This window comes from Cebidichthys violaceus, unplaced genomic scaffold, assembly GCF_023349555.1.
Source record: "Cebidichthys violaceus isolate CVI_PGR_0920_01 unplaced genomic scaffold, fCebVio1.0.p SCAF_3, whole genome shotgun sequence".
In the NCBI taxonomy this organism is placed as follows: Eukaryota; Metazoa; Chordata; class Actinopteri; order Perciformes; family Stichaeidae; genus Cebidichthys; species Cebidichthys violaceus.
The window spans coordinates 14190891-14216555 of NW_027176483.1; the positions used below are offsets into that span (position 1 = coordinate 14190891).

Sequence of the window (25665 nt, forward strand, 5' to 3'; positions counted from 1 at the left end):
CTGAGGACGACAACATGGCGGCCTCCTTGCGTCTGGGTCGTCAAGGGATTTTATTCGGCCTTAGATTATCTAGTACTTTTGACAGATGTTTATGGGCCACGCACCCATGTCAGGAGAATGTCAGACACTTCTTTCGGTCACCGTGGATCCTCGGTGAGTGGTCATTATGCTGTTGTCAGCTTCTCTGCTGGCAGCCGCTGACATTTGCTGTCATCGTTTTCTACCTCAATCAGTCGTTTAACATTAACGTTACATTTGGTAGCTTTGTTGTTGTTTCTCCTAACACTATAACTAATAACATTGCTTTTGAATGGGCAGACTGGCATGTCGCATTCCTGCCTGAGTAATGAGGGTTTTATTTGACCTCAGATTACGGGAACTGTATACGGGTCCATAAATGATGGGGAAATGTACATTGTAGGGAATACGTAAGGACTAACTTTGGTCAAGTGAATGCGCATAACAGTGTTACAAACAGTGTTATGTACCGGAGGGTCTCCATTTATGTCAACTGTCAGTCTGGTGGTCCAAGATGGTTTCATCCCACCCTGTGCTGTGCTGCGCGGTTACTCTCTCACGCTAGAGTGGGCTCAGTTCCTTTGTTGCACAGTTAAATACAGTTTATTTAGAACATGTATGAGCAATGACATAAACTCACAGGCCCTTTTTAATTTGAGTCGTCTCCGTAGGAAAGCACAGGTGCTACGAACAACATTTTGGTTTGGGAAGTAAAAGTTTCAGCTCAGTTAATTATCAGTGTTCATACCTCCATGAATACTGTTGTATGTTACACCATTTAGCAGTTTATTACCTGTTAGGAGAGGACCAGTCAGGAACAGCTTACTGCGTGTAGCCAGTACTCCTCACTAGTGAGAGGCACAGTGAAAGAATCCAGGTCAGAAATAATTGGTTGTTGGAGGAAGCCAGAGGATAACGTCAGGGAGGTGTTGACAACAACGCGCTGTGCTTTTTTCTTCTTTAAAATGTGCCATTTATTTATGACTTTTGGACAAATAATATGCTGCCCATAATTTCAGAAGATTTTTACTGCTGACAGTTTGACAGCAGGCAAAGCGCTGGTGTAACTAATTACATTAACGATGGCTCCTTTCCAAACTGTGCCAGTAAGTAAGCAAGCACAGTCACAGGGATATTTAACTGGCAAACATGAATGTAATGCAGTTGTGATGAATTCCATTGCTGTTCCAGTGCTGTTAAATGTCAAAAGACTGCTGGGAAAATGATCCGTCACTTGTGAAAGCAGTACACTTCTGTGGCAATATACCACACACACACACACACACACACACACACACACACAGGAGTGATTGATGCTAAGTATGGATAATGTGTGAATACATTTTTTTACTGCTGTTTGATATGAATTAATATTAATGAGAAAAGAGTCAGTTCGTTATACACACACACTTAAATACAATAAACAGGCAGATACATATTTTAACAGTTACTGGTATTCTTACATTTCAGATTCTGAATGAAATGTAAATATTGAAGCTAACAAAATATTATTACCATTGTAAAATACTAGCCTTCCTTATAAACATACGCAAATGTTGTGACATCGTCAAATATCCAGCAGATGGCAGCAGCACTCAACTTTACATTTAATGGAAACACGAAGGGCAGCAAATTCTACATGGCCACTAAAATGCCTAATTTGAGAAAAAGCACGTCTTTATCGTTGCCGCTGACATGCTTAACATTAATGCCAGCTTCAATTCCCGATTTTTTAAATTTGTATTTCTTTAGTGGAATTTACGTTATTTGATTTTAAGTTGCTTGAATACATGTGTTTATAGTCGGATACATGTAATTGTGGGGGGAAACTGCTGGGTTGAGAGGACCACGTTTCAGGCAATTTTGTGTCTTCATTTAGGCGATTAAATTGGATTGATGTACACTGTATAACTTGAAGAACTTTAAAGATCCTTTTCTCTCCTCTGTTTCTCTTATTCATTGTCTCTTCACCACATTCTCTTTCCATGCATCATAAATGTCAGCGTTATGTGAGCAGTTCACTGAGCATAGAGTTGTACATTTAACTAGAGGATGTTCCTTTTGAGTTGTGCCGTGTCTGAGCGATATGCCTGACTGTTCTTTTATACCACCGTGGACTAGTTGTAGTAAAGCAGTGATGCCTCTGCGCTGTGAGCCGCCAGTTGAACCCTGGCTTCTGAGTGACTGCAGCTGGTGACTGTGGGGGGAGGGGGGGGCTTTCATGGTCGCTCAAAGGCCTGCAAGAGTATGAGTGCCTCTGCAGCCTCTGGTGCAGTGTCAGCGAGGATCACAATTACATAAGTGACCCGCCAGCGTTCTTCTGTCACAGCGGCACCGTCTCTTCCTGTTGTCCCATATTGAAAACCCTGAGGCTCTCAAACAAACATCACTACTTCTGGCCATGTCACTTGATTTATTTTGACATTCACATAGATTATGCTGAAAGGTGTGGCTGAAGGAAAACTCTGAATAGGATTTTTATGGAAATATTTCTGCTGTAGTTTTGCTGCCTGATGACCCCCTGGTGTAAATTGCAATATTCTCTTTCTATCCTGTAGGTGTCAGCCCAGTCAAAGTGGAAATGCCGGCACTCTCACCCACCATGGAGGAGGGAAGCATAGTTAAATGGCTGAAGAAGGAAGGTAAAAGAAACCGAAGACGTCATTTCCCAGCTCTCATTACCACATGTTTCTGCTAGACTTTCTCTAAAAAACCTGCTTAATCCACTGTTTAGCTTGTCTAGCTTTTTGTTTGTAGATGTATGTAATTTGAACACCCTCTGCATCTGTGCTCATCAGATTTAAACACAGCTCAGTATGTCTTTTCCCCACAATGATAGACCAACTGTAGCGCTAATAGTTTACTCAATGACATCACATTGCTCTGTAAGGCAGAGGACTGAGCACTGGAAGCACCTCAGGGCCTTTGGTGGCTAATTGGCTCAAGGAAACACGGCAGTCACTATTCATCACTGCTTAGCAACTCAGCCGGGCGCCTCAGCCACACTATCATTTATCAGGAGGCAGCATCCTGAATTCTGATTGGCTGCTCTGCTGTGTTGCCATGTGCTTCTGTGACTTGGGGTGAGACATGTACATGTGTGTGTAAGTGAGAAAGGGACAGATATATTCTCAGTAACAAAAAAAAAAACACATCCGGAAAGCTACTTTCCTACTCCTTAAAATCCATTATACGGTTTTAAGAGAGCCTAGGAAAAGATTGAGTTAAAGTGATTACTTTTTCTACAGTGGAATCTTGTTTAAAGAGGTGTTTTTCTAGTGTAGAACACCTATTTTACAGCTCTTGCGTCGCGTTCACAAAAATTGAAATTATGTAATTATTCAGCCACGACATTAAAAATCTTTTAGAAAACACGAGGCTATGTTTTGTTTGTACTCCAACACAACAAACTGACAACACCACACAGTCTCCTCTCCAGCTCGCTCTCACGTGTCCACCGTTGTATTCTGGCAACGAATGACATAATGGCATAATACAAAACAGACCGGATCAAGGGAAAGAAAAAACCTTTTATTTCTCTGTGGGGTCCTAATGATGATGTTGTCACAGACTTATAATGACAATCTGAGCCTGGCAAAAAAAAAAAAGTGATTTTAGTGGACTTAAATTGACTGTGCGTAGCTGCCAAATAAAATTACATTGCAGTCCTTTCAGCGGCTTTGTTCTCGCTCAATATTGGACCAATTTCAAAAATACCACAAATACAAACATATACATATATATAATAATAATACAATAATAACAGCTTGCTGGAAGGGTAAAGCTGTTTTTCCACAAAGTTAACCATTGTGGGTTTTCTTCAAAACATCAAAACAATTTCAGCATCTTATATTTGCAGGTAATGTATGTAGCCCTGGCCTGCACAGCTATGTATTATTAATAATGTATTGTTAATAATGTATTCTTGAAGAGCAGAGGTGAAAAGGCTGGAGGTCGCCTGTTTAATATTGAATGTTGCACATCACACCTAACCCCTGTGGTCATACAGTGTTAAAGCCTTAAACAGAGCCTACAAACACTCTTTTTTTAATTTCAGTGTTAATTCAAGGTTTTACAAGATCAATTTTTTTTTCTTTTTTTGTAGTACTGTCCTTGATTTTTCTATCCTCTACTTCGCGCCCATAAGCCTGACCTTCCTCTTCTATGCCTCACCTCCTCCTCGCTTCTTAACACATGGACATATGTCACAAAGACGATTCAATCACACCTCTCCTACGACTCTTGACTCGCTACATGAAGATTGACTGCAATGGTTAAAGGCTGGACATTTCTGGGGGCTACAATATAACCAAAACACGCCTCATCTTCAACATTGATGTATTGATTTCTAACAAGCATTTCCTGTGCGACTGCGCTGTACAACTGACAACAGTAGTTTTTTCCTTTTACTCTTCCTTTTTGTCCAAGGAGACAATAAAGTCCATTTGTCTGTGTATTATTCCATTGGAAGCCCCATTTGAGTTGTTTCACGAAACAGGCGTTGGACAAAATTGATATATAAGCATAAAAGGATTGAACCAATGCCTCCTAATTGCCTTCCTCTTTCATTGTTAAGCAGATGCTAATATATTCCTACTCTCTCATGGGGTGAACCAGAGGGAATCTCCTGGAATTCTAAGGATAGGCGAAGATCTTGCCTTCTTTCAGACACGCTGTGTTTCCGTATCTCATATTCTTTCCCATGAAACATTGATTAGACCCTTCATTTGATATGTAGGCCAAAACCAGAGCAGATATTTTCTCGCATAACCTCTTCGTCCCATCAATGGAATTCTTTCATTTTTAGGGAAACACATTTCTTCTCCATGTGCGCAAAGCCCCGGTGAAAGAGTAGTTGTTTTGATTATGATTCATGCATTTGCAATCATAACTAAAATGAGTCATTTGCACTTTAGCTAAGGTCAGAACCCTTTCATAATGATGAGATTGGTTTGGGAATTAGGTGCTTAAAATGACAAATGCTGTTTTTGTTTGATATCGGAGTTCTTGGATGTGTTTCTTTACTTTTTCAGGTGAGCCGGTGGCAGCTGGTGATGCCCTTTGTGAGATTGAGACCGACAAGGCTGTTGTTACCATGGAGTCCAATGATGATGGTGTCATGGCAAAGATATTGGTGAGTGAGCGAAAACACACACAAACCAATCTAGGAGATGATTAGATACAGGAATACAGTCATACTTATCTCCAAAAGTGATGGGTTGAGGGAATATTAAAATGCTGTTTATTTAAATTTGACCTTTTGACAAGAGTGTTCTTCAGTTTTCTTTCATTATACCTTCAAATTCTGTGAAGTCAACAGTTTGCAGTTTTGCGGTTCTGTCTGTTTTTTAAATGAATTTATATTCACATGGACTATAATCCTGTTAACAGTCGTGTGAATGTTCCAGGGTTCCCTCATTGCCAATGCTAATTGGCTACGCTTGTTAAATCTGCTCTTCCTATACAGTGACAGCAAAGCTTTGACAAGGCGTCTTTAGTGACAAATATTTCACTCCCCCCTCCCCCATTGTGCTGTTTGTCTGTGGAATTTTTGATGGACTGCCAAAGACGGAGAGATCAGTTTTCTTTCATCAGTCCTCCACCACATGTTCGTCCCCCTGAACAGGAAGATGAAGATGTTTCATCTTCTTCTGCTGTTTGACTGATCTTTGAGACATCTGCATACAGTATGGGATGTGAGAAGAAGGGGGAGGATTTCCTCGCAGTTTAAGCAAGATTTAAGTTCTCTTTTTTAGCTTCCCTTTTTTAAAACACCCGCGTGACGGCAGTGAAGTGTTGCTGTGTTCGTTCCCGTGGATGCACAAAAACACAAAACACTTCCTCCATGTCACAGAGAGCGCCTTAACTGATAACACAACGTGTTCCCCTAGCCGTGTACATTTTGGACATGCTCACATTCTGGTGACGCTCGAGTGGAGCAGGGTCTAATTAGCTGATGGGTCCGTCTGTTTGTGAAACCTGCACAAAATAACAAATGCAGAGCCGGTCTGCACCAGCAAATGCACATCACAAACACCAAATCCTTTCTTACATGTGCAACATAGAGATGGCTAAATTAAACAATTGATTACCGGAGGGATGAGTGTCAATTATATGATATATTTGATTGTATCTCTTTGTTTCCCCCCTGCTTTTCTCTTCACTTGCTTCCATTTGTTCAGATTCCCTTATACTCCGTCCTTGTCTTTGCCACTGTAGAGATGAGGTAGTTTCCATAGCAACCACCCAAGAATTGGGGGTAGGGGCTTTTGAGCTGAAGCTGGCAGAGAAAGATGGTCTGCATTAGATAAGCCCCCTAGCTATCTCTCTCTCCCCCTCCCTATAAGAGAGAGAGTGTGTGTGTATAGTTAATAATAAAAACAGTAGCTAGTGGCAATATTTCAGAGATTTGTGCGCCCTTATAAGGCACAGCCAATGTGGCATCCACTTTGTCTGGGTCAGAGAGTATTGGGTCTTAAAAGTCTCTAATTGGAGCTCGCCAAGCACCCAGCCGGTTTCTAATTTAGAGGCTACAATAATTACCTGCCCGTGGCCAAATGCCCGGACATGCTGCAGTAGACGTGGGACTTCCAGTGCTCCACAGGGGTTATTTATGGGGGTCAAGTACTGCTATGGCCCTCTACCAATTTCCAACCATGGCTCTCGGGTGTGAGAGAACAGAGGATATATTCTGCTCATATCGGGGATGTGGGTGTTGGGGGTAGGAGCACCAGCACCGAGAACACAGATTACTGTATCTCATCATACTCTTACTGTGTTGCTCTACCCTGACCCAGGGGACTGATTTGAGTGTGGTTGAATTTGCGATTTGATATAATGAGTTACATGGCAGAAAGGACTGATGGATAAATGAAGAGAGGGATAAATTGATGAAGATATCCAACACATTCTGCAGGGCTAACCTTTCAGTTTCCCATTCATCATTTTCTTCCTCCACCTCTCTTCATCTCCACACACTGTCATATGAGGGATAGATTTAATCACCAACAGTAGCAGCTATAGTGTCCTCTAAATCAATTAGTATGAATCACTTTCTACCCATGCAGCATTCTGAGGTAAAAAATGGATGAAAAGTCTGCTCTAGAATTTCAAAATGAGAGTAAATAACAAGTAGACTGTTGGCACAAATGCTAAATTGATTCACTTCACGGTTCATATTTTCCTTTAAGAAAGGCCAGCAGGGCATTGGGGAAAGAGGTTGGGACTAAGGTGATACATTATGGAGACAACAGAGTGGAGAGCAATATAAAATATGGAATAGATAAAGGGAAATGCCCAGTGATAATCAAATGCAAGTCAAACACTATGCAATCAGGGTTTGATCTGTAGCCCTATTTGTATTACTGTACACTGTTTGACCACGATCCTAATGCCCACTGCAACAACTGACTAACAAACCTGGAATAATCACTCTTTATGGCATCTACATCACAGGCTTTACAGCTACATCAGCCAACATTCTTAATTGAAATTAAAATGAATGTTTATTCTTGTCCAGGCCAAGCTTATTGTAACTAAGCTGTTTATAGCCTCAGGGGGCTTGTATGGCTCGCTGTATGATAACAGTTTTGCAATAAGTAGGTTAAACCTCATACATGGTGCAGTCTGACTTTGTTATATCATTAGCCTAGCTGATGGGCTCTGGAGAGGTCCCTTAACAGCCCTATTGGAGATCTGTTAGACTTCAGAGTGAGAATGTTGCCATAGGAAAGGCTAAAGGCTGAGTCTAGCCCCTTGACTGTTCTTCATGGTTTAGGGCCCACTTTTGTTAAGCATGAGAGGAAGGATGGCTGTGAGCACAGGGACCGAGCGGGTAGACCAGAGAGAGACATAGTAGAAAAAAATAATTAAATGTTTCTTTTTTTGTTTCTGTAAACATGACAGAACTTAACTGAAGCACTAACAGACGAGAGCTGAGTAGCACAAACCGACGCTCTTAACTGAGACAAAGGGGAAACGTATACAGTGATTGGTCAGTTAATTCAGACACACGGGGATAGACTAAGACACAACCATCTATGTCTGCATAGCGCTACCTAATAACTAAGCAAAGATAAAGAAACAATATCAAAAACACTGTTTGCCCAAAGAAATAATGAAAACACTGCCCTTCTCCAGGATGCAGGAGGAGCGTTCCAGGTTACAATCAGCACTCTTTTAAGCAGGTGTGATGCAGCTGGAAAATTGTTAGTAAAACTGTCTGTTATATGTCAGTTATTTATCAGTTTGTATGTGCGTGTTGTAAGTGTTGCGCTAAAAAGAAACTAAACTAAGTAAATGAAACAGGAAACGAGTTACCATCATTTCCTGTGGTGCAGAGTGTGGCTGCTGCTGTGGCCGTCACCGCAGGCAACATAAAGTTCAGATATCACACATTACCCAGGGCTCAAGGGGTCATCCATCCTTGTAAAAAATACACGTACAGTACATATTATTTTTGTTTGGGTTAGGGTTATTGTACAGAATGCGCGATGTATTTTTTTTGCACATGTTTTACACTGACATGATCATAATCTGACGATACTTAATATTAACATACTATTAAACACCAAAGTGTGTGGTTTAGTGTTATGTCTTGCTCTCTGTGATCTCAGAAACTGTTTTAGAGGAGTTTCATGCTGAACATTGTCTAATTAAATTTCATTCTAATCTCACATGCTCACTGTGTAGATTGGATTTTACTGTTAGCTTGTCCGCAGCAGCTCTTTGAGCACAAAGTAAAACTAGCTTTGCAACACACAGCATCATAATCCTTCCCACAGGTTTCAGGGTGTGTTATCACCATTTGATGGCAGTGTTGAGCCCCACACCACTACAGTGTACTAAGCATTTACTAATGCAACTAACGTGTGTGTGTGTGTGTGTGTGTGTGTGTGTGTGTGTGTGTGTGTGTGTGTGTGTGTGTGTGACTACATTTAAAGTGGTGCGCCTTATAATGAAACCACTGATGCAGCTTGTGATTAAAATGTGGCTTATGCTGTATCTTGTCGTGGCTTTCAAAACTTCCACTTTTGTGAGAAATGCAATTGCCTTATGTAGGCAAAATGTTTTCACTTCTTGGGAACGGTTTTGTTATATTGCTCTACTACACATTCTGTCAGTAAAGCTAACTGTAGAGCTTTGGTTTTCAACCTGATATGTTTTAAAAAAAAAAACGGCCTTACAAATTGCATTTCCATGCTTTCCGATAGGTATACATCCAATAACACTGTCTACATTTAGACTGATCTAGAGTAGTGTAGGATAAATATTTGACAACATTTCCCTCGGGGTCAACCTACCCAAATAAATTCTCAACCTGAATGGTGGGAGGGTGGAGCTAAAGATAATGTCCGCTGCAAAACAGCATTAAATTCTCAAGCTGACAGGTAGTGTATATTGCACCATTGTGTTATGTTGTTGGTATGTTCTCCCCTTCTGTTACACACCGATATATTGATGGCTGTCGTAACAACATATCACAGTTTTGCTGGTGTCATGATACCACGGCTATTGTATATTGCTTCTCTAGCATCTCTACAAAGTGGAAAAATCTCTCTGGGCCTGAAGAGAGGGATCTCTGTGGAAATGTACAGGAGTCCGGATTTCCCTGAGAGGCCTTATGCTAACACTCACCCATCATCTCCCATAGCAGTTCTGTGTTCATCACACTTACTCAGACCTATTTTTAAGGTTAATACTTTATCTTAAAGTAGTCTTGTTATGTTGTGAGCGTTCCACTTTGCTGCTTTGCCTTGCTGTGAGAACGTCCTGCCTCAACCTGCAGGTTTACATTGAACTAAAGTAGACCAGAATAAGCATCTCTTTCTACCAGTGAGTGCAGGTGTTCATATATTCTGCTGTTCTTTCCAATCAGGTGGATCTGATTATCAGAGTGCTGCTTTTGATTTTGCTATCCTGCTAGAGAGAGGTGGTTTGGGTGGAGCATGTTGATAACTTGATTTACTACTTGCGCTTCAATTTGCACCAATTTATTGTGAAATCACACCTTATTTTTTCATTTGGTCAATTGTTGGAAATTTGCAGGTTATTATGTTTTTGCTGCTCAGTGGTGGTGTTACACCAGCAGGGTCTATTTTGCCATTTTTTGGCCGTTCCTTCGTTCTTTCTACTTCCTTCTCTCATGATATCGAGCTGCACCTTCAAGAGGCAGCTCACTAAGTGGATACCTTTTGAAAAGAGATGAAGTGTAGCAGCCCAACCCTGTCTATTGTGCCTGGCCTTTCATTTAAACTGATCAATATTGACTGAGGAACAACACCTTGCACAGCTTGGTGAGAGTAGCATGAGGCTTGCAGTGGATTACTCTGCAACAAGATAGTGAATCAATAGTTGACAGCATGAAAACACATCCATTGCACTCCAAGAACCTATTCCACCACAGCTGGGTTGTGTATAATTTGTCAAGTTAACGGGAGAAAATGGAAGAATAGAAATTGATGCGAATGAGGAGGCAGTGTGATTTTTCAAGAGGTCTCCTAATAATGGCTGACAAAATGTTTACCTTTTCAATGACCACTGGTAAACTGATTAACTTCAGCATCACTTTCACATCATCTATTGTTTTTATTCTGTGCTTTACAATCATACAATATCTGAGACCTTCCCCATTATTCTAGTAAACTCTGTACTTATGAAGTGACTGAAGCAGTGTTGCTAATGTCCCCCCTTAACTGTATAAGTATGTCTCTCACACTCTTTATAGATAGAGGAGGGAAGTCGCAATGTGCGCCTGGGCACTCTTATTGCCCTCATGGTGGAGGAAGGGCAGGACTGGAAGCAAGTTGAGATCCCCCCTCCGGAAGCTGCTGCTCCATCCGCTACAGATGCATCCGCTGCCCCAGTTGTGGCTCCTGCTGCTCCGTCTCCAGCCCCTCCACCAACACCAGCCACGTCAGGACCGTAAGTGTCGACCCAGGCTGTTTGTCACTGAGTTGTACGCTGGGACAGCAAAGCCAAGAAAAGCAGTAGATAACAAGGATAAAGATACATGCAGGATGAACAAAAACATATCCTTTCTTTTGTTCAGTAAACCAGCCATGCTAATTTCACGTCTTACCCTAGTTACCACCATACAACACGTTGAATAAGATGATCTTTTTCTGTTCATATTCCAACGTGTGTGAGATCCTACCTACCCCTGTATACACAATAAAAACTCTTGTGGAACGCAAAAGAGCTGCCCCCGAACAAACGGGCCCTATTTCTTATGCAAACATATTACGCTGAGCCCGTCCACATTTTCAGATTTGCACCTTGGCTGCATCAGCTTGATGGGTGAAAGATGAAAGGGGGATTATCAGGCGATAGATACAGGAATGGGCTCTATTAGACAGTCAAGTCAGCTAGATAGTATCTGGAATAAGCAAGAGGTCCTTTTTAAAATGTGTTCTGAGCACTCGGTCAGTGATATCATAAAGCTAGACTGAAATGCTTCAAATAACCTTTTTGCTTTTACTCTTTTCTTTAAGACTTAAGAAATAAAGATAGAAAGCAAAAGTACAAAATTCAAAACTATATCGTAAATACGCTCTCTTTCTCGTCCAGGTTACGTCTGAGTCCAGCAGCAAGACATATTCTGGACACCCATGGTGTAGACCCAAATTTGGCCACACCAACTGGACCAAGAGGACTCATCACCAAGGAGTGAGTATGGACAAATGGGTTTGCTTTATTTGTTTGCACAGGAAGTGATTTGTCAGCAGTATGGGATCGTTTAGCATTGTAATAGGTCTGAGGGCACAGGTTGGAAGATTCCCCTTGTGGCCAACGTAGCACCGACGTATCTCTGAGGAAAAGAGATGTCAGTCAGAGCACGGTAGGTTATAGCACCAGTGTAGGCAGTGTGAATGAACTAGATAAGTGAAAAAAACTAATGTGACTAAGGGGGTCAAGATTTCAGCTACTTTAATCCTGTTATGTGGCGAATTCACACTACAGAAAGCTGTGAACACACACACAGCTCTCATGGTTACCTGCTGTCAATAGGGACCTGATTGAATACTCTCGTTACCCACATAACACCCTGCTGGGGAATCTCATTAAGCAACTTCGGTCGCCATAGCAACTCAGTCTCCAGGACCCACTGGTGACCATAGAAACGCAGACCATATGTCTTCTGAGGTCTTCAGAGAGTAAAAGATATATGAAGCTTTATAAACCAAACACGGTGAAGAATGACAACGCGTAGAAATTCTGCAAAGCCTTTTCTCCTAATGCATACATTTTAATAAATATAGCAAAAAACACATTTTAATCTGTTTATCTATAAATCTAAAACTATAAATACCAATTAGAAGTGTTTTTACCACTAAGAAAGCATGTTATATGCCCTTCAAGCAAATTTTGAATTTTCTTTTCTTAAATAGCAAAAAGGGAACACTGCTTGTTATTTTGGCATTAAGCTGTAATCAGTTGTCCAGGTTAATGAACATGTGTTCTGCGTGTCAACATGATTTCTAGGTTGTGAAGTTTAAATTGTTTAATTAGTAATGCAGTTTTAATTATATCCCAATTATTTGATTTAGCATGCTGGCTCGGTGAACTAAAGATTTGCATGAAGGAAGGTAGCTGAGAGACTCTGCCTGCCAGGAGGTTTAACAAAAAAACAGTGTGTAAGAGACATTTCCAAATTTAATGATGTGCTGTTCAAAATAGTTTGCTGGCCAAGCCACAGACAAAAAAAGAAGTATACAAAGCTTCACTTTTAAGGCATTGCCTAGTTTGGAAATGAAAAGTGTATTATTTCCTCTGGCTTTTCCTTTTGGGAAGTGCATTTGAGGGTGTTGAATACATAACTTCAGGAATGGACACTGACAAATACAAATGTTTATTATTTGGGAAAACATGCTAATACATCAGTAATATGTAGGGTATCCAATATAATAACAAAAAAGAAATGTCCTTTTAAAATTTTCCCTAAGATCGAAGCAATGAAGCACAGTAAATGATCAGTAATCTGTGCTCTGGTGTGATGTTTTACACAAAGCTCTGCAGAAATCAGAGTGAACTGTGTCCTTCTCTCAGATGGCTGCTTGCTAAAAAATTCCATTAGAAATGTATCGGCCAGTTTGTCTTCAAAACATCAGGTAAGCCAGTGACAGATATGGTCCAGCAAGACCTTGGCCAATGTTTTTAGGAAGTGGTCTATTGAGGATAGTTTCAAAGAAAAATGTACATTGTAGAAATATTTGGGACTGTTAAGTAGCAAGTTGGTGCATTTTCTGTATTGGTGTGATTGAGCCATTTCCTTTTAGACAATTTGATGTCCCAGAATAGCTGAACCTAAAGACTAGCTTCTATGTTGTGAGACTGAACAGTCCTGTTCTTGTTGGAAATCAAATCTCCTTGGTGAGAATAGTTTCACATAGGGTTAGCTCCTTCAAGAGAGGGCAGAATAGACCCGATTTCCCTCCTTTGTCCTTTGGCAGATCAGATAAGACTGAAACCAGGGAACGGTACCCCTCCCATTCCACCCTCTGCTCTAGTGAGGCCCCTCTATAGTGGGCATGAATAGTAATAGGTCACGCAACCCAGGGATGAGATCATAGCATGTTACATAATCCACAGCAAGGTTTAAATACAGATTGGGGTTCAAAGAAACACATTTCTATTACCACCTTTTCTCTCCTTATTGTCATAAATAGAGATGTTATCCAAGAGGCAAGGCAAGCACAGTGATGGGTGAAGGTTTCAGTGATTTTTAATTCACCGTAGGTCACATCACTACAAAATGTACCCTGTGTAAATGCAGGCAAAACGCTGCCATTTAAGTAGAAAATGTGTGTAAAAAAACTCCTGATTTCACGTATTAAGCATGAAGTTTTCCATTAGTTAAAGCAAGATACACATTTTGAAACGTCAACAAGAGCCTGTTAAATTTAAGCCGCCAGCCTCTTGTAGCCATGCCACAAGCAGCTGTTTTGGATGTGTGTGTTAGTTTAAAAACAAGTCTAGCATAAATGTAGATATTCAGTAATAACATATCAAATTGATGACTTTATTTGCAACATATGTAATTAAAATATCTCTTTATTTCACTATGCCCTTTCTGCATAAAAGTTTAGTACTTTAAATGGCCACACATGAATGGGGGCTGGCCCAAAAAAGATTAGTTTTGTTTGACCTTGACCAACACAGGTATTCATTAACAAAGACAGGTTGTCTTGATCGCTGACCCTGGCATGCACATCACGAGAGCTGCGCTTTAGCTGAAGTTAAAACATAATCAGAACACACACAAAAAACCTACATGCAGTATGTTACAAGTAAAACACGTAAGTGTAAGAGTATTAGCCTGTTCCTGTTTAAAAGAGGTACTGCTTTCCAGTGGCATGTCAGAGTCTGCCATATTTGTCATATTGTGTTGCTATATTTTGGAATGTCTTGCAGTGTTTCGAAAGCACATCTTGCTGCCAACTTCCTCAAGCAATGATTTTGACACATTTCTTCTTTTTTTTTGCTATGCAAATGTGTTGTAGATGTTCTTACTGTGTATGTTTGCTGTTTCTCCAGTGCTTTTACAAAAATCGAAATCTTCTCTTAATGTTATTTAAAAAATATAAAGCATAGTCTTCTTTACCCTGGAGTCCATTTCAGCCATAATGGGTTGTTTCAATTTCCTAAATTTCTATTTAAGATTGTTCATATGTTGTATTTTTAACATGATTGAAAAAGGCAGACCACACACACCAGTCCAATGGAGCAGATCCATGACTACACCACCCTTTTTCCCCATCTCAGCTTGTCCTAGGGGGCAGTAGAAGACAAAGTTGATTCATGTGTGTTGGTGCTTTTGTGTGTGTGCGCTGCCTCGTTACCTTTTTAATATTCTTCTCACTCTCCCAGTCTCTCAGAGGCTCTTTTGCCTTGGCTGTCAGTAGGGGTGTAAATGGTTGGTGTGAAAGGTACATGCCAACGAGCTACACAAACGGTATCTATAGCGTCATAGTGTCCACTATAGGCTCCTGCTGATTTGACTTATTCTCATTAAAGAATATGGTGGCATGTGTGTGTGTGTATATATATATATATATATATATATATATATATATGGCATATCAGCATTTTGCTCTTTTTTTTTACAAGCATTCAAAGTTGAAGTCACATATAACCTCTATGCTAGGCTTTTTGTGTTTTATATGGTGGGCTGTAATCATTAATGCAGTCAATGTGGTTCTCTCAGGTTAGCTGGGGGATTTCCAAGTTGCTTCAGTCCCTCCACAAACAAATACTCCTATCAGTGAAAGAGAGGGAGGAGTTAGTGTGCTAGAGGAAATAAAAAGAAACGGCTCAGAGAGGGACATAGCTGTGGGGCCCAGACGGTTCCTGGCTACATGTTGAGGTCAGAGGCAGCTGCTCCAGACAAAAGACTGGATGTGTGTGGGAAGGAGGACCCCAGTGCACTGAACTGGAACCAGACAGCTTCAAGCTTGCGCACCTGATACCTGCCCCTCCCACCTCTTTGGATGCTAAGACCAAAATTAATGGGTGAAATAAATCCAGGGCAGATCTTTCAGTACATTTTGACTCCCTCCTTTTTTTAAACTTTTCTCTTTCCCTGTCTATCAAATCAAATTGTCACTTCCTCTACTACATTTATTAAACGGCTGTAAATGGGCATATTCGAAATATGCTGTATGTGGAAAATGTTGCAGTAGAAGAGTAAAATGTTCACTATTATATCTAACTGACCAATGTGATATAATTGATTTCATTTAAATTCCTTTTGTTTTCTTCTAATAATTTAAGATAGCTCTGGGATCATCTTTAAGTGGGGAATTCATCCTCATCTGAGATATAAAATGTATCTTGTAACTATGCACCAAAAAAATGAGTTTTTTGAAAAAGTAGGGATGTCCATGGCTCATCATGCCAGTGGCAAGGATAATGAAGCCAAGGTTTTGAATAACCATGTCCCTTGCTGCACCTGACACCCGATCCTGCCTAGCCTTATCCTGATGGGGTTTGTCTGTGACTAGCAAATTATTCTCATGACGCCCATCCACTGGAGAATAACCAAAAGTTTCTTCTCTCTACAAGCCTGACACAAAAACAAACCAGATAAAACTAGCGTGCTACTTATAAGCTCGGTGAGTGGGAGCATATGGGTTAATTATGTATTATTGTACTGTCATAAGCTATGCCAGTGTCTTTTCTTTTTTCATACAATTGCTGTTTCATTTAAAAAGGTCAATGCGAAGTAAAAAAATAAATGACAGCACTTTTCATGCAGAAAGAAATTTGTTTGATTTAGTTTTCCTCAGTAGAAATCAAGCCATCAATAATAAATTGCAGAAAGGAAGAAAACAGGATGACAAGGAAAAGTTTTCCAAAGGCTTGAAATAGCATAGCTCATCTGTTTATCAGGGGCATACTGGGTGGGAATCAGCCATGTGCACTTCAACAAAGATGGACCCAAATAAGATTGACACAAATAATTTGGAAAAGGCTGGGAAGGATGTGTTAATATATGTGTGTAACATTGTTCTGCGCCAATGTGTTAACCCTTCATTTCAACCGTCACCAGTTCTCAGCACAACATTATTGTATACATTTCTTTGTATACAAACATTCAAATTACTGTGTAAAGCATGCATACATGTGTTTTGTTTTTACTTCAACAGAGATGCGTTGAATCTCTTGAAGACATCTCCTGTCCCCAAAGCAACCCCAGCCATGGCTGCCCCAGCTGCCCCGAGTCCTGTCCCAACCCTGGCAGCTACCCGTCTGCCCGCAGGCAGCAGACCCAACATACCTCCTCTCTCCGTACCAGGGAAACCAGGAGCACCGGTGAGCACTCCTCACAATATCTCTCTCTCTCTCTCTCTCTCTCTCTCTCACCCGAACCAGTCATTAAATTGTTGGAACAAGCTTGTCAATATAATCTTCAAATTGTTAATCCCATCCATCCTTTTGAGTGATTGATGGCAGCTGAGATATGTCTGACAATCACTCTTGTCCCCTTTCATTCCCTATTGTCTCTCTCAAAATGCCCTTATCACCCTGTTCAATTATTCCCTCCACTTGTCCTCTTCAGGGCACTTTCACAGAGATCCCAGCCTCAAATGTCCGCCGTGTGATTGCTCAAAGACTGACGCAATCGAAGACCACCATCCCCCATGCGTATGCCTCTGTTGACTGTGACATGGCTGCCGTCATGCACCTCCGCAAAGACTTGGCCAAAGGTATAATCGCACAACTATGAGGGGGTTTGTACACGTTAGCAATGTTCTGTACATGCACGTGGTTGTGTCGTGCCCTTCAGTGAATGTCTGACTAGTATTTGGAAGGAAACGTTTCCATGAAAATGTGGATTTCAGGGTTTTCACATGACTGCTCACTTGACAAAGAGGACAGTCTCTTGCGTTGAAAGAATCTCTGGTGCATGTCGTCTCAGGTGGGTCATGCACCTCTGGTTCATACCAATACCCCCCCCCACTAAGAATAACCCGGTATGGTGTGTGAGAGTGAGAGTTCACATGTTGTATGGGTTATGAAGAGGATATAAATGGGGCATAAATGGCTGAATCTTTGAAACATCCATATTTGACATTGATCAGATCCGCTCTTTCTTCACACAGCATATCACAATTTAAGGCTAAGACAACCACAGTTAGTCATACACGTACACATAGCTCTAAGCTATAATTTCTTCCATTTGACTCACAGAGTGGCTGCCTCTGTTAGCTTGAAATGGCCCACACCAGTTCATGATGCAAGTGATATCAGCAACAACTTCAGAGACAAAATCTGGTAAGAATGGAAGCTGTTTTCATTCATATAGTTGTTCCTTTGTGCTTAAAGGAGTAAAGTCCTCTTCCAGAATAAGCATTTCTTTTGGATTCAAAGTGTTATTCTTTAGTGTGTTTGGTGCATCCTGTGTTATATAATGGCAGCATTCAAGATGAAGAAAAAAAAAGCATTAAAAGACTGTAAAATATGTGTGAAATGTAAGGTGGTGGAAACGAGCTTGGTCTATCCAAACAGTATCAGCAATGTAGGTAGTGTATGGGTGAGTTGAGAGCTTGAGTATGTGGAGAATAAATAAAATACTAGTAGTATATTCACCATGTTTTGGCAAGCTACTTCCTCAGCCTCAGAGACTTCCCTAGCAACACACTGAGCTAACCGCAGCTTCTTGTGCAACATCCATCAGGATGTGCGTGTTTAACGTGAAGGGAGGTTTACATCACAACCAGAGAAAGGAAACATGGTTCATGTGTCTCAACAGTGACTCTTCAGCACTTGCTACATTCAGCCAAGAAAATCTGTATCCATTACTGCCTAAAATGTATTCTATGCTTACTTTGGGGCATTTTCTGTTGATATAGCAAGAGTTGTCTGTCAGTTTCCTATTTTTAAACATTTAGTTCATCACACTATCACGCAATTTGATTTATTTAGCTTAACTCTGCCTAGCTGTCAAACAAACAGTAAATCTCTCCGGGTCCTGTCTCTGTGATGGAGGAAACGGGTCGGCCATTCCAGAGCTATTAGCTAGGTTGTGTGTGTACTCAGGGATTCTCTCCGCGGTTGTTTTTGCGGACTCTCATTGTTCAGGAGCAGAGCGATTTCACGGTTTGCTCGTTAATCATCCCGCTCACAGCATTCATAACCGTCTGGTGCTGCACTAATGGACACTAGTACAAGTTGGCAGCGATGCCAGGCCAAGCCCGCCTGGCCCGCTGGTGTCCCACACAGAGAGGGGAGCAGAGCAAATGCCAGTGACTGATTCATATAGAGTGATTGTTTCAGCTGGAGTGAAGGTCAAGATATAGATGTTTCTTCCCCCTGAGAAAATGTGAACACTCTTTTGCCATATGCGAGAGAACAGTGTCACACTTCGCAGGTCCTGTACAAAATACATGACGTTATGTCCATTTGTTGCCTAAATCAGGCTCACAAACTGTTTCTTCTTTGTCTTTTCAGAACAGATCAAAGTGTCAATTAATGATTTTATTATCAAAGCAGCTGCTGTTACACTTAAAGTAAGTATTGTTAACCTGTTTATCTTTATTTATTCATCTCCTAACTATGTGTGTGTGTTATGAATGGAGACACATGTGTATATATATATATATATATATATGTATATATATATATGTGTATATATATATATATATATATATACATATATATATATATATACATATATATACATATATATATATATATATATATATATATATATATATATATATATATGTATATGTATATATATATGTATATATATATATATACATATATATACATATATATACATATATATGTATATGTATATATATATGTATATATATATATACATATATATACATATATATATACATATATATATATATATATATATATATATATATATATATATATATATATATATATATATATATATATATATATATATATATATATATATATATATATATACAGTGCACAAGGTTATTTAACTTTTATGCCCACAAGTATCTGGTCTTTTATGTCTTTTTGGCGCTTAACACACCATGGACACACACGGTGATCTAAAATTCATGCTTCAATTGATTTCCAAGGCTACATCTTTTGGTCCCAAAATTATATTATTTCTACAGCAAGGTCCCTTTGTTGTCCTCATTGCTAGCTTATTCAGATGGTGAATCAACTGGTAGCCTTACCCTTATAAGACAAGACCAAACGCTTACTCACTGACTGTGTTCATTTTGATGGAAAAAATATGCAATCCTCTGGTAATTTAGTTATTCCAGCCAGGACTGTCACAGCCTGTCATCTGCTTATTCTTATCACTTATAATGAAATATAGTGTCTGCTTTCATGAATGTGTGGCCTAAAGCAAGATGTCTTGGGTGTTGGACATTGTACCATGCACACTGTAGGAAGATATGCATGAAACACTGCTATAATAAGCAGCAGCTAAGAAACCTGGCCGTTTGGTGTGTTTTGTGTTACAGTAAATGTGAGTGTGTAAATGTGTCACTACCTCTTTGGATTGGCATCTTAGACACGTGACTCACTTGCATAACAGTGTAACATCAGACAGTTGCCCAAAGCAACCGCACTTTCCCCCCCAGAGTTGACCTTAGTCAGGAAGGGGCACCTGAGGCCAACCTTTTTATTTTTTCATCAACTGGTGTGCACTGGGATGTGTTTCTGTGTTCATACCACAATAATTCAACATGTTATTGAGGCTCCACCGCAGCAGATTTTTTAAGATCAAGATTATTCAGATTTATTCAGATAGGAAGTATATACATTCACCGCCAAATTGATTAATGATGTTCTTGGATTTACTGTAATATAGTATTGTTGTTGTTTTTACTGTCATCATAATTGATTCATATATGCATGCTACCAGTCATATTATAGAAAATTACATATTTGGTATTGTGTCAGGACTGATCTCCTGTTATTGTACCATGAACTGTATAGGAGCACAGTGTAACGAAAGCAGGAAGGCCTTTTATTTCTATTTGTCTCGTTATTTTTCTGTGCTGACCTCTGACTATCTATCTTAGGAGATGCCAGAAGTGAACGTGACCTGGTCTGGCGATGGACCCCGTGCACTTGATTCAGTCCACATTTCAATCGCAGTGGCGACCGACAAAGGCCTCATTACTCCAATCATCAAGGATGCTGCAGACAAAGGAGTCCAGGAGATCTCATCCAATGCTAAGGTGAAAAATACATTATACACCGTTATGTTATCATATGTTGTGAGGTACCCTGGTGTGAGAGTTACCTCCCAAAGCTCTCTTGCAAAAGTATTTTTCTCATACTTCCTTTGCTAGCGGTGGATTAAATATTCAAGCTGCGGGGACATTCAATGTATCACTTCATGTGAATACATGGAGTTTTGCTGTTGATTTGTCTGTGGAAATAGATAAGGGAGTTGAGACTTGACTGCAGCCCAATTGTATGGGAAAACAAACTTTGTAGGCATCTGTAGAGTTGTGCTTGCCTTCTGGCTAGAACTTTATTGCATACATAGTTATCTTTTTATATATATATATCCATCAGATCATGGAGCGTTAAAATCTCAGATCAGCTGGAAAGATCCGTAGATGACTGATTAGATTTGCGATAGTTTGATTTTTGGGTTGTTGGGCTGCAGGTCTCAGCTGTCACTGGACACAGATGGAGTACAAAGCAACAATGGTCAGCTCTTCCTCCTGCTCACAGTCAGCAGCTGGGGACAGGCATTTATTCACAAACACATAAATGTGCTCTCAAAATCTGATAATCATGTACAGACACACTCGTTGAATCGTCTCACTCTCTTCCTCATTAAAGACACAGACACCGATGAAATAGATGAATGTCTCTTGCCAGCAGAGACCAGGTGTAATATTCCTAAATGTTCAGGGCCCATATTTAGCTCTGTTATGTCCCAGTGAAGATATGATGTCTGATTCAACAGCTGTTGGCAACAAAACATGGAAGACTTCAGATTGTTTCCACAAAACAGTGTTGTCAAACTGAAAACTGCTTCTCTACCTGACACATTAAAAGCAGTTGCAGTGGCAGAAGTAGTATCAGTATATGTTAGTATTTGTAGTAGTGACAATACCAATGAGCCATGATTGCAGTTCTTTAACTGACATTGTTTATTCTCCAGCAAATAAAGAAATAATGTTTAATATTACCCAGTGCATAAACTGTCAGTTACTGTTACCAGTGGCAAATTATGCGAATCAAGTTATTGTATGAAAATGTGTTGCTCAAAACATTCTCTATACGTTTAGTAGTGAGTCTTGGTGTAATTTTTGATTCCAGAATAGTATCTGGTTTGCATCAAGTTTTTAATCAAGCTGTCCAACTGTCTTTGAGATGCCAAAATGCATGTGTAAATTGGATTGCAGGTGTAATGTTGAAGCTTGGACAATAGAAATGATTCTTGTTTTCATCTTTGTCTGCCATGCATTCAAAAGAGCAGTGACATTAGTTTGTCCCAATGATCAGTCCCAGAGGAAAAGATAGCGTGCTGCATTTTTACATATGTTGTTGTCTTTATTAAACAGTTTTGATGACCTCAAGTCAAATAATGTCTTTTAGCGATCAAATCTGGGAGAACGTTACATCGCTTGTGCAAATACACATAAAAGAGCTTCCATAAAGCATGGGCAGTAACACGGCGGACATTTCCGTCCACTTGAGCCGTCAAAATGAGCTTTGCCACCCACTGCTATTCAGTTTAGTTATGCTGCTGCCTTGAGTTAATTCTACATTTGCCAGTCCTTATTGCTCTCAAATTATAATCAACATGTGGTTTGAATGAAGCATGGAGAGGTCGCTGCTGGCTATTGATGTGATGGAGTGGAACATCAGCCTGTTTTTGCACTAAGAGCTCTTATCTCAAATGTGCCCACCGTATCCCACTGTGTCTTGCGATCCTGTGAGTCATTCTCGACTTTCTGTGTTGGTTGTATCCCCGCATTAACCTTTTAAGTAAATTTCCATTTGAATAAAGTTCATGTTGAATAAAGACATAGTGGCCATCCAGCAGTCTCAACAGCGAGAAAGAGCTTGGAAAAAGAGAAGTTCAACAGTAGCCTCGTTAATCCTGCGAGGTCTTTAGTATACGGTGGTCTGTATTTTAAACGGTTTCAAAAGCTCATTCTTGATCGGTGGTAAAATTGTGTATGTTTCGAGAATCACAGGTCTGCTTCCTAGTGAAAGTGAAGCCAGTGGATCACATGCATGTACACATTCCTACACCAGAGACTATACCGTCAACATACTTTGTTCTTTGTCACTCTCCTTCCAGGCTGCTCGTAGCTGTACCTACAAAAAGGAATGCACTATAATTCATGTATAACCGACATAACCAATTTGTATGTAATCCACATAATCGTGAGCCAGGACAGATGACGTAGTACAAAGAGCGTCAAAGTCCCCAGTAGGGAGGAGGTTGGGGTTGATGATGGTCTGAAAACACCAGACTTACACCCAAGAGGCCGCCTTTTTGTGTTCCGTTAGAAACCCAGAAATCACCGTTGACTTATTTGTCACATAGCTATCGAGCCCTGTGGCCTTTCACCAAAAGATCTTTATGCTGTAAAACTGTGACTAAAAGGCTTGCAACACTTTAGGAGAGTTGCTCTGGATACGAAGTTTGTCTTTAGTTGCTAGTTTACTAGTTCATGTAGACAAGGCTTGGTCTACTCACATGACATTCATTTGTGTTTATTGGTGTCTAGCTTTACTCGGAAAATATGTCCATTTGGTCTTCATAACGTCTAACTATGATAGTGGCATGGCTCAGGCTCATTGGCTGTTGCTCGGTTGGCTCACCACTTTGATCTGGAACAATTATCTGATCGATTGCCATGAAATACTGTACAGATATTTATGGTCTCCAGAGGATGAATTCTAATGAATTATAAGTGAAGTTTTCACTTCTCTTATGAAATATCTCAACATGTACTTGATGGGCAGGCACAAGATATTGCACAGATATTCATGGCATCTAGAGGATAAACCCCTCTGACGTTGGTGATCCCCTGGTTTTTCCTCTAGCATCTAACCAATACTGTGTATATCTTTATTCACATGGACAACTCAGGAGCCCTGGTGACATCTAATGGTTTGGTCACAAGCTTTGTCTTCTATGTCACACAGCATGTGCGCTTTTCTTTATCACTGTATGTATCTTGCATTTCTTTTCTTCTCTGAAACTAAAGTTTGAGTGGTGTGTAATGTTTCAACAGGCACTGGCCCAGAAGGCTCGAGATGGGAAACTTCTACCAGAGGAGTACCAGGGAGGCTCATTCAGGTAAACCTAAGACACACATCATCTCTTGGGTAAAGAAGAGGAATATGAAAAGTCATAACACTATAAAACTTAATATTATTTTACAGTCTTTCCACTTCAATTTTTAGTACAACTCTGTACATTTTTTTCAATTTAATAAGCAGACTTTTTATATGTAGGAACAGAGCCCCTTTTATCGCTAATACTTAATTCTACCTCACAATTTCCTTTGTAGCTCAGCGGTAAGATATAGCCTTCATAAATTTCCCCTATTATGACTTGGATCTAGTTTCACAGATAGTCAATATATTATGCATATTCTACATTTCATGCGGGCCTGAACTGAATGTGGTCTTGGGCGACAAGTACCATCAGTTACTATGCCATCAATTGCAGGGAATTGAAAGGGAGGTTTTTTTTTACTCATTAGACTTAATGGTGTCATTTAGACATAAATGGGGTTTCTGTGTCAGGCAGGAGCGATGAATTCCTATGGAGATGCAGCCCTCTTTGTCCTCCTGAGGATATATGTGTACATCCTTCCTCTATTCGTTCTTCCATCCCCATGAGCCACAATTCTCATTAAAGCAAACAGCAAACTGCCCTCGGGTCAGTCTTGCTCACCATACATTTAGGGAGGGACTTGGAGGCCGGTGCTGCTGTAATAATCTTTACTGATCAGTGTTCTATGTTGTAAAATATGATGTTCACAGCCAATTATATTTATTTACTTAATTCACCCTCGCATTTTTCATTCATTCACGCTTAAAGATAATATTCTTTTTTGCATGAAGAAGCTGGTTTTAGAGCGACCGTTATGGCTACTTAGTTGATTTTTATGCATTTCCTCCTGCGCTAAGCTTGACTAACGATGTAATCTGTGTACTGTCTCTTTTTTCGTCCCGTCCATTCCTCCCTCCCTTCTCCTTTTCTCTCATTGGCAGTATATCTAACCTGGGGATGTTCGGTATCAGTGGCTTCAGCGCCGTAATCAACCCTCCTCAGGCTTGTATCCTGGCCATCGGGACCTCCAGGTCCGAGCTGCGACTGTGCGAGGATGACCAGACCCTGCGCACCCAGCAGCTGATGACAGTCACACTGTCCAGTGACGGCCGACTAGTGGACGACGAATTAGCCTCACGGTTTCTAGATAAATTCCGCGGCAACCTAGAACAACCGCGACGCATGGCCCTTGCCTGAAAAACAAAGTGAGATAGCTGTATGAAAGGGACTGGACGGACAAAGCAAGAAAACACCTGCATGACAAAGCCTGTCTCGTGCTTTCACAAGCAGAGAGCTCTTAAAAAGTGGATTCCTGTTTGTGCTTTGATTAAGGCTTACAAGTAGGCTTGTGCGTAGAATAAACTTGTTTTGTGGCTTGCTTCTGACGGATAATCACCAGGCTTTGTGATGGAGCAGTTAAACTGGGCTTCTGCTAGAGAGTTAGAGGATTGTAGCAGTGGTGCCAAATACAAGACAGACGATGTATAGCGGGGTGCCTCCCACATAATGTAATACGGGTGGTTGTTCTATCTCACCAGTGTAGTGTATATATATGAAGTGATTATTCCACTTTAAGTTCTATTTTTCACTCCCAGTGCATTTAGTCTGTGTCACTATTAATACATGATGTGCAAGTGGTGCTGCAAAAAAAGGTATTTATCACTGAACATCAGGGGCAGTGCAGTTTCCACTAACCCCGTAAACCATTTCCTGTGACATCTTAATTACCTGTTCATGTTAATACATTTTAACTTATTTAAACGGATCCTGTAACATCATTGAAAATGTATTTCCTAAATCCATGTGTATACAAAATAAATAAAATCATTTCGGTTTTGGTTTCCGTAGATGCCAATAAAATACATTTTTCAACCATGAAA

General features: G+C 40.3%; 1 protein-coding gene across 1 annotated transcript; it reads left to right on the forward strand.

Annotated features, from left to right (window-relative positions):
- pdhx (pyruvate dehydrogenase complex component X) lies at positions 1 to 25665 on the forward strand. Its single transcript, XM_068723742.1, has 11 exons — positions 1 to 153; positions 2577 to 2660; positions 5052 to 5152; positions 10745 to 10941; positions 11587 to 11685; positions 16665 to 16830; positions 17078 to 17225; positions 18970 to 19028; positions 20547 to 20705; positions 23739 to 23803; positions 24727 to 25665. The coding sequence occupies exons 1-11, from the start codon at positions 15 to 17 to the stop codon at positions 24980 to 24982; spliced, it is 1473 nt and encodes a 490-aa protein (XP_068579843.1). The 5' UTR covers positions 1 to 14; the 3' UTR covers positions 24983 to 25665.

Excerpts from the sequence above, each read along its gene's own strand:
- pdhx (XM_068723742.1), top strand. The coding sequence starts at position 15 with ATGGCGGCCTCCTTGCGTCTGGGTCGTCAAGGGATTTTATTCGGCCTT. Across the intron at positions 154-2,576 it reads TCGGTCACCGTGGATCCTCG|GTGTCAGCCCAGTCAAAGTG; the intron begins GTGAGTGGTCAT and ends TCTATCCTGTAG. Across the intron at positions 17,226-18,969 it reads CCGCAAAGACTTGGCCAAAG|AACAGATCAAAGTGTCAATT; the intron begins GTATAATCGCAC and ends TTGTCTTTTCAG.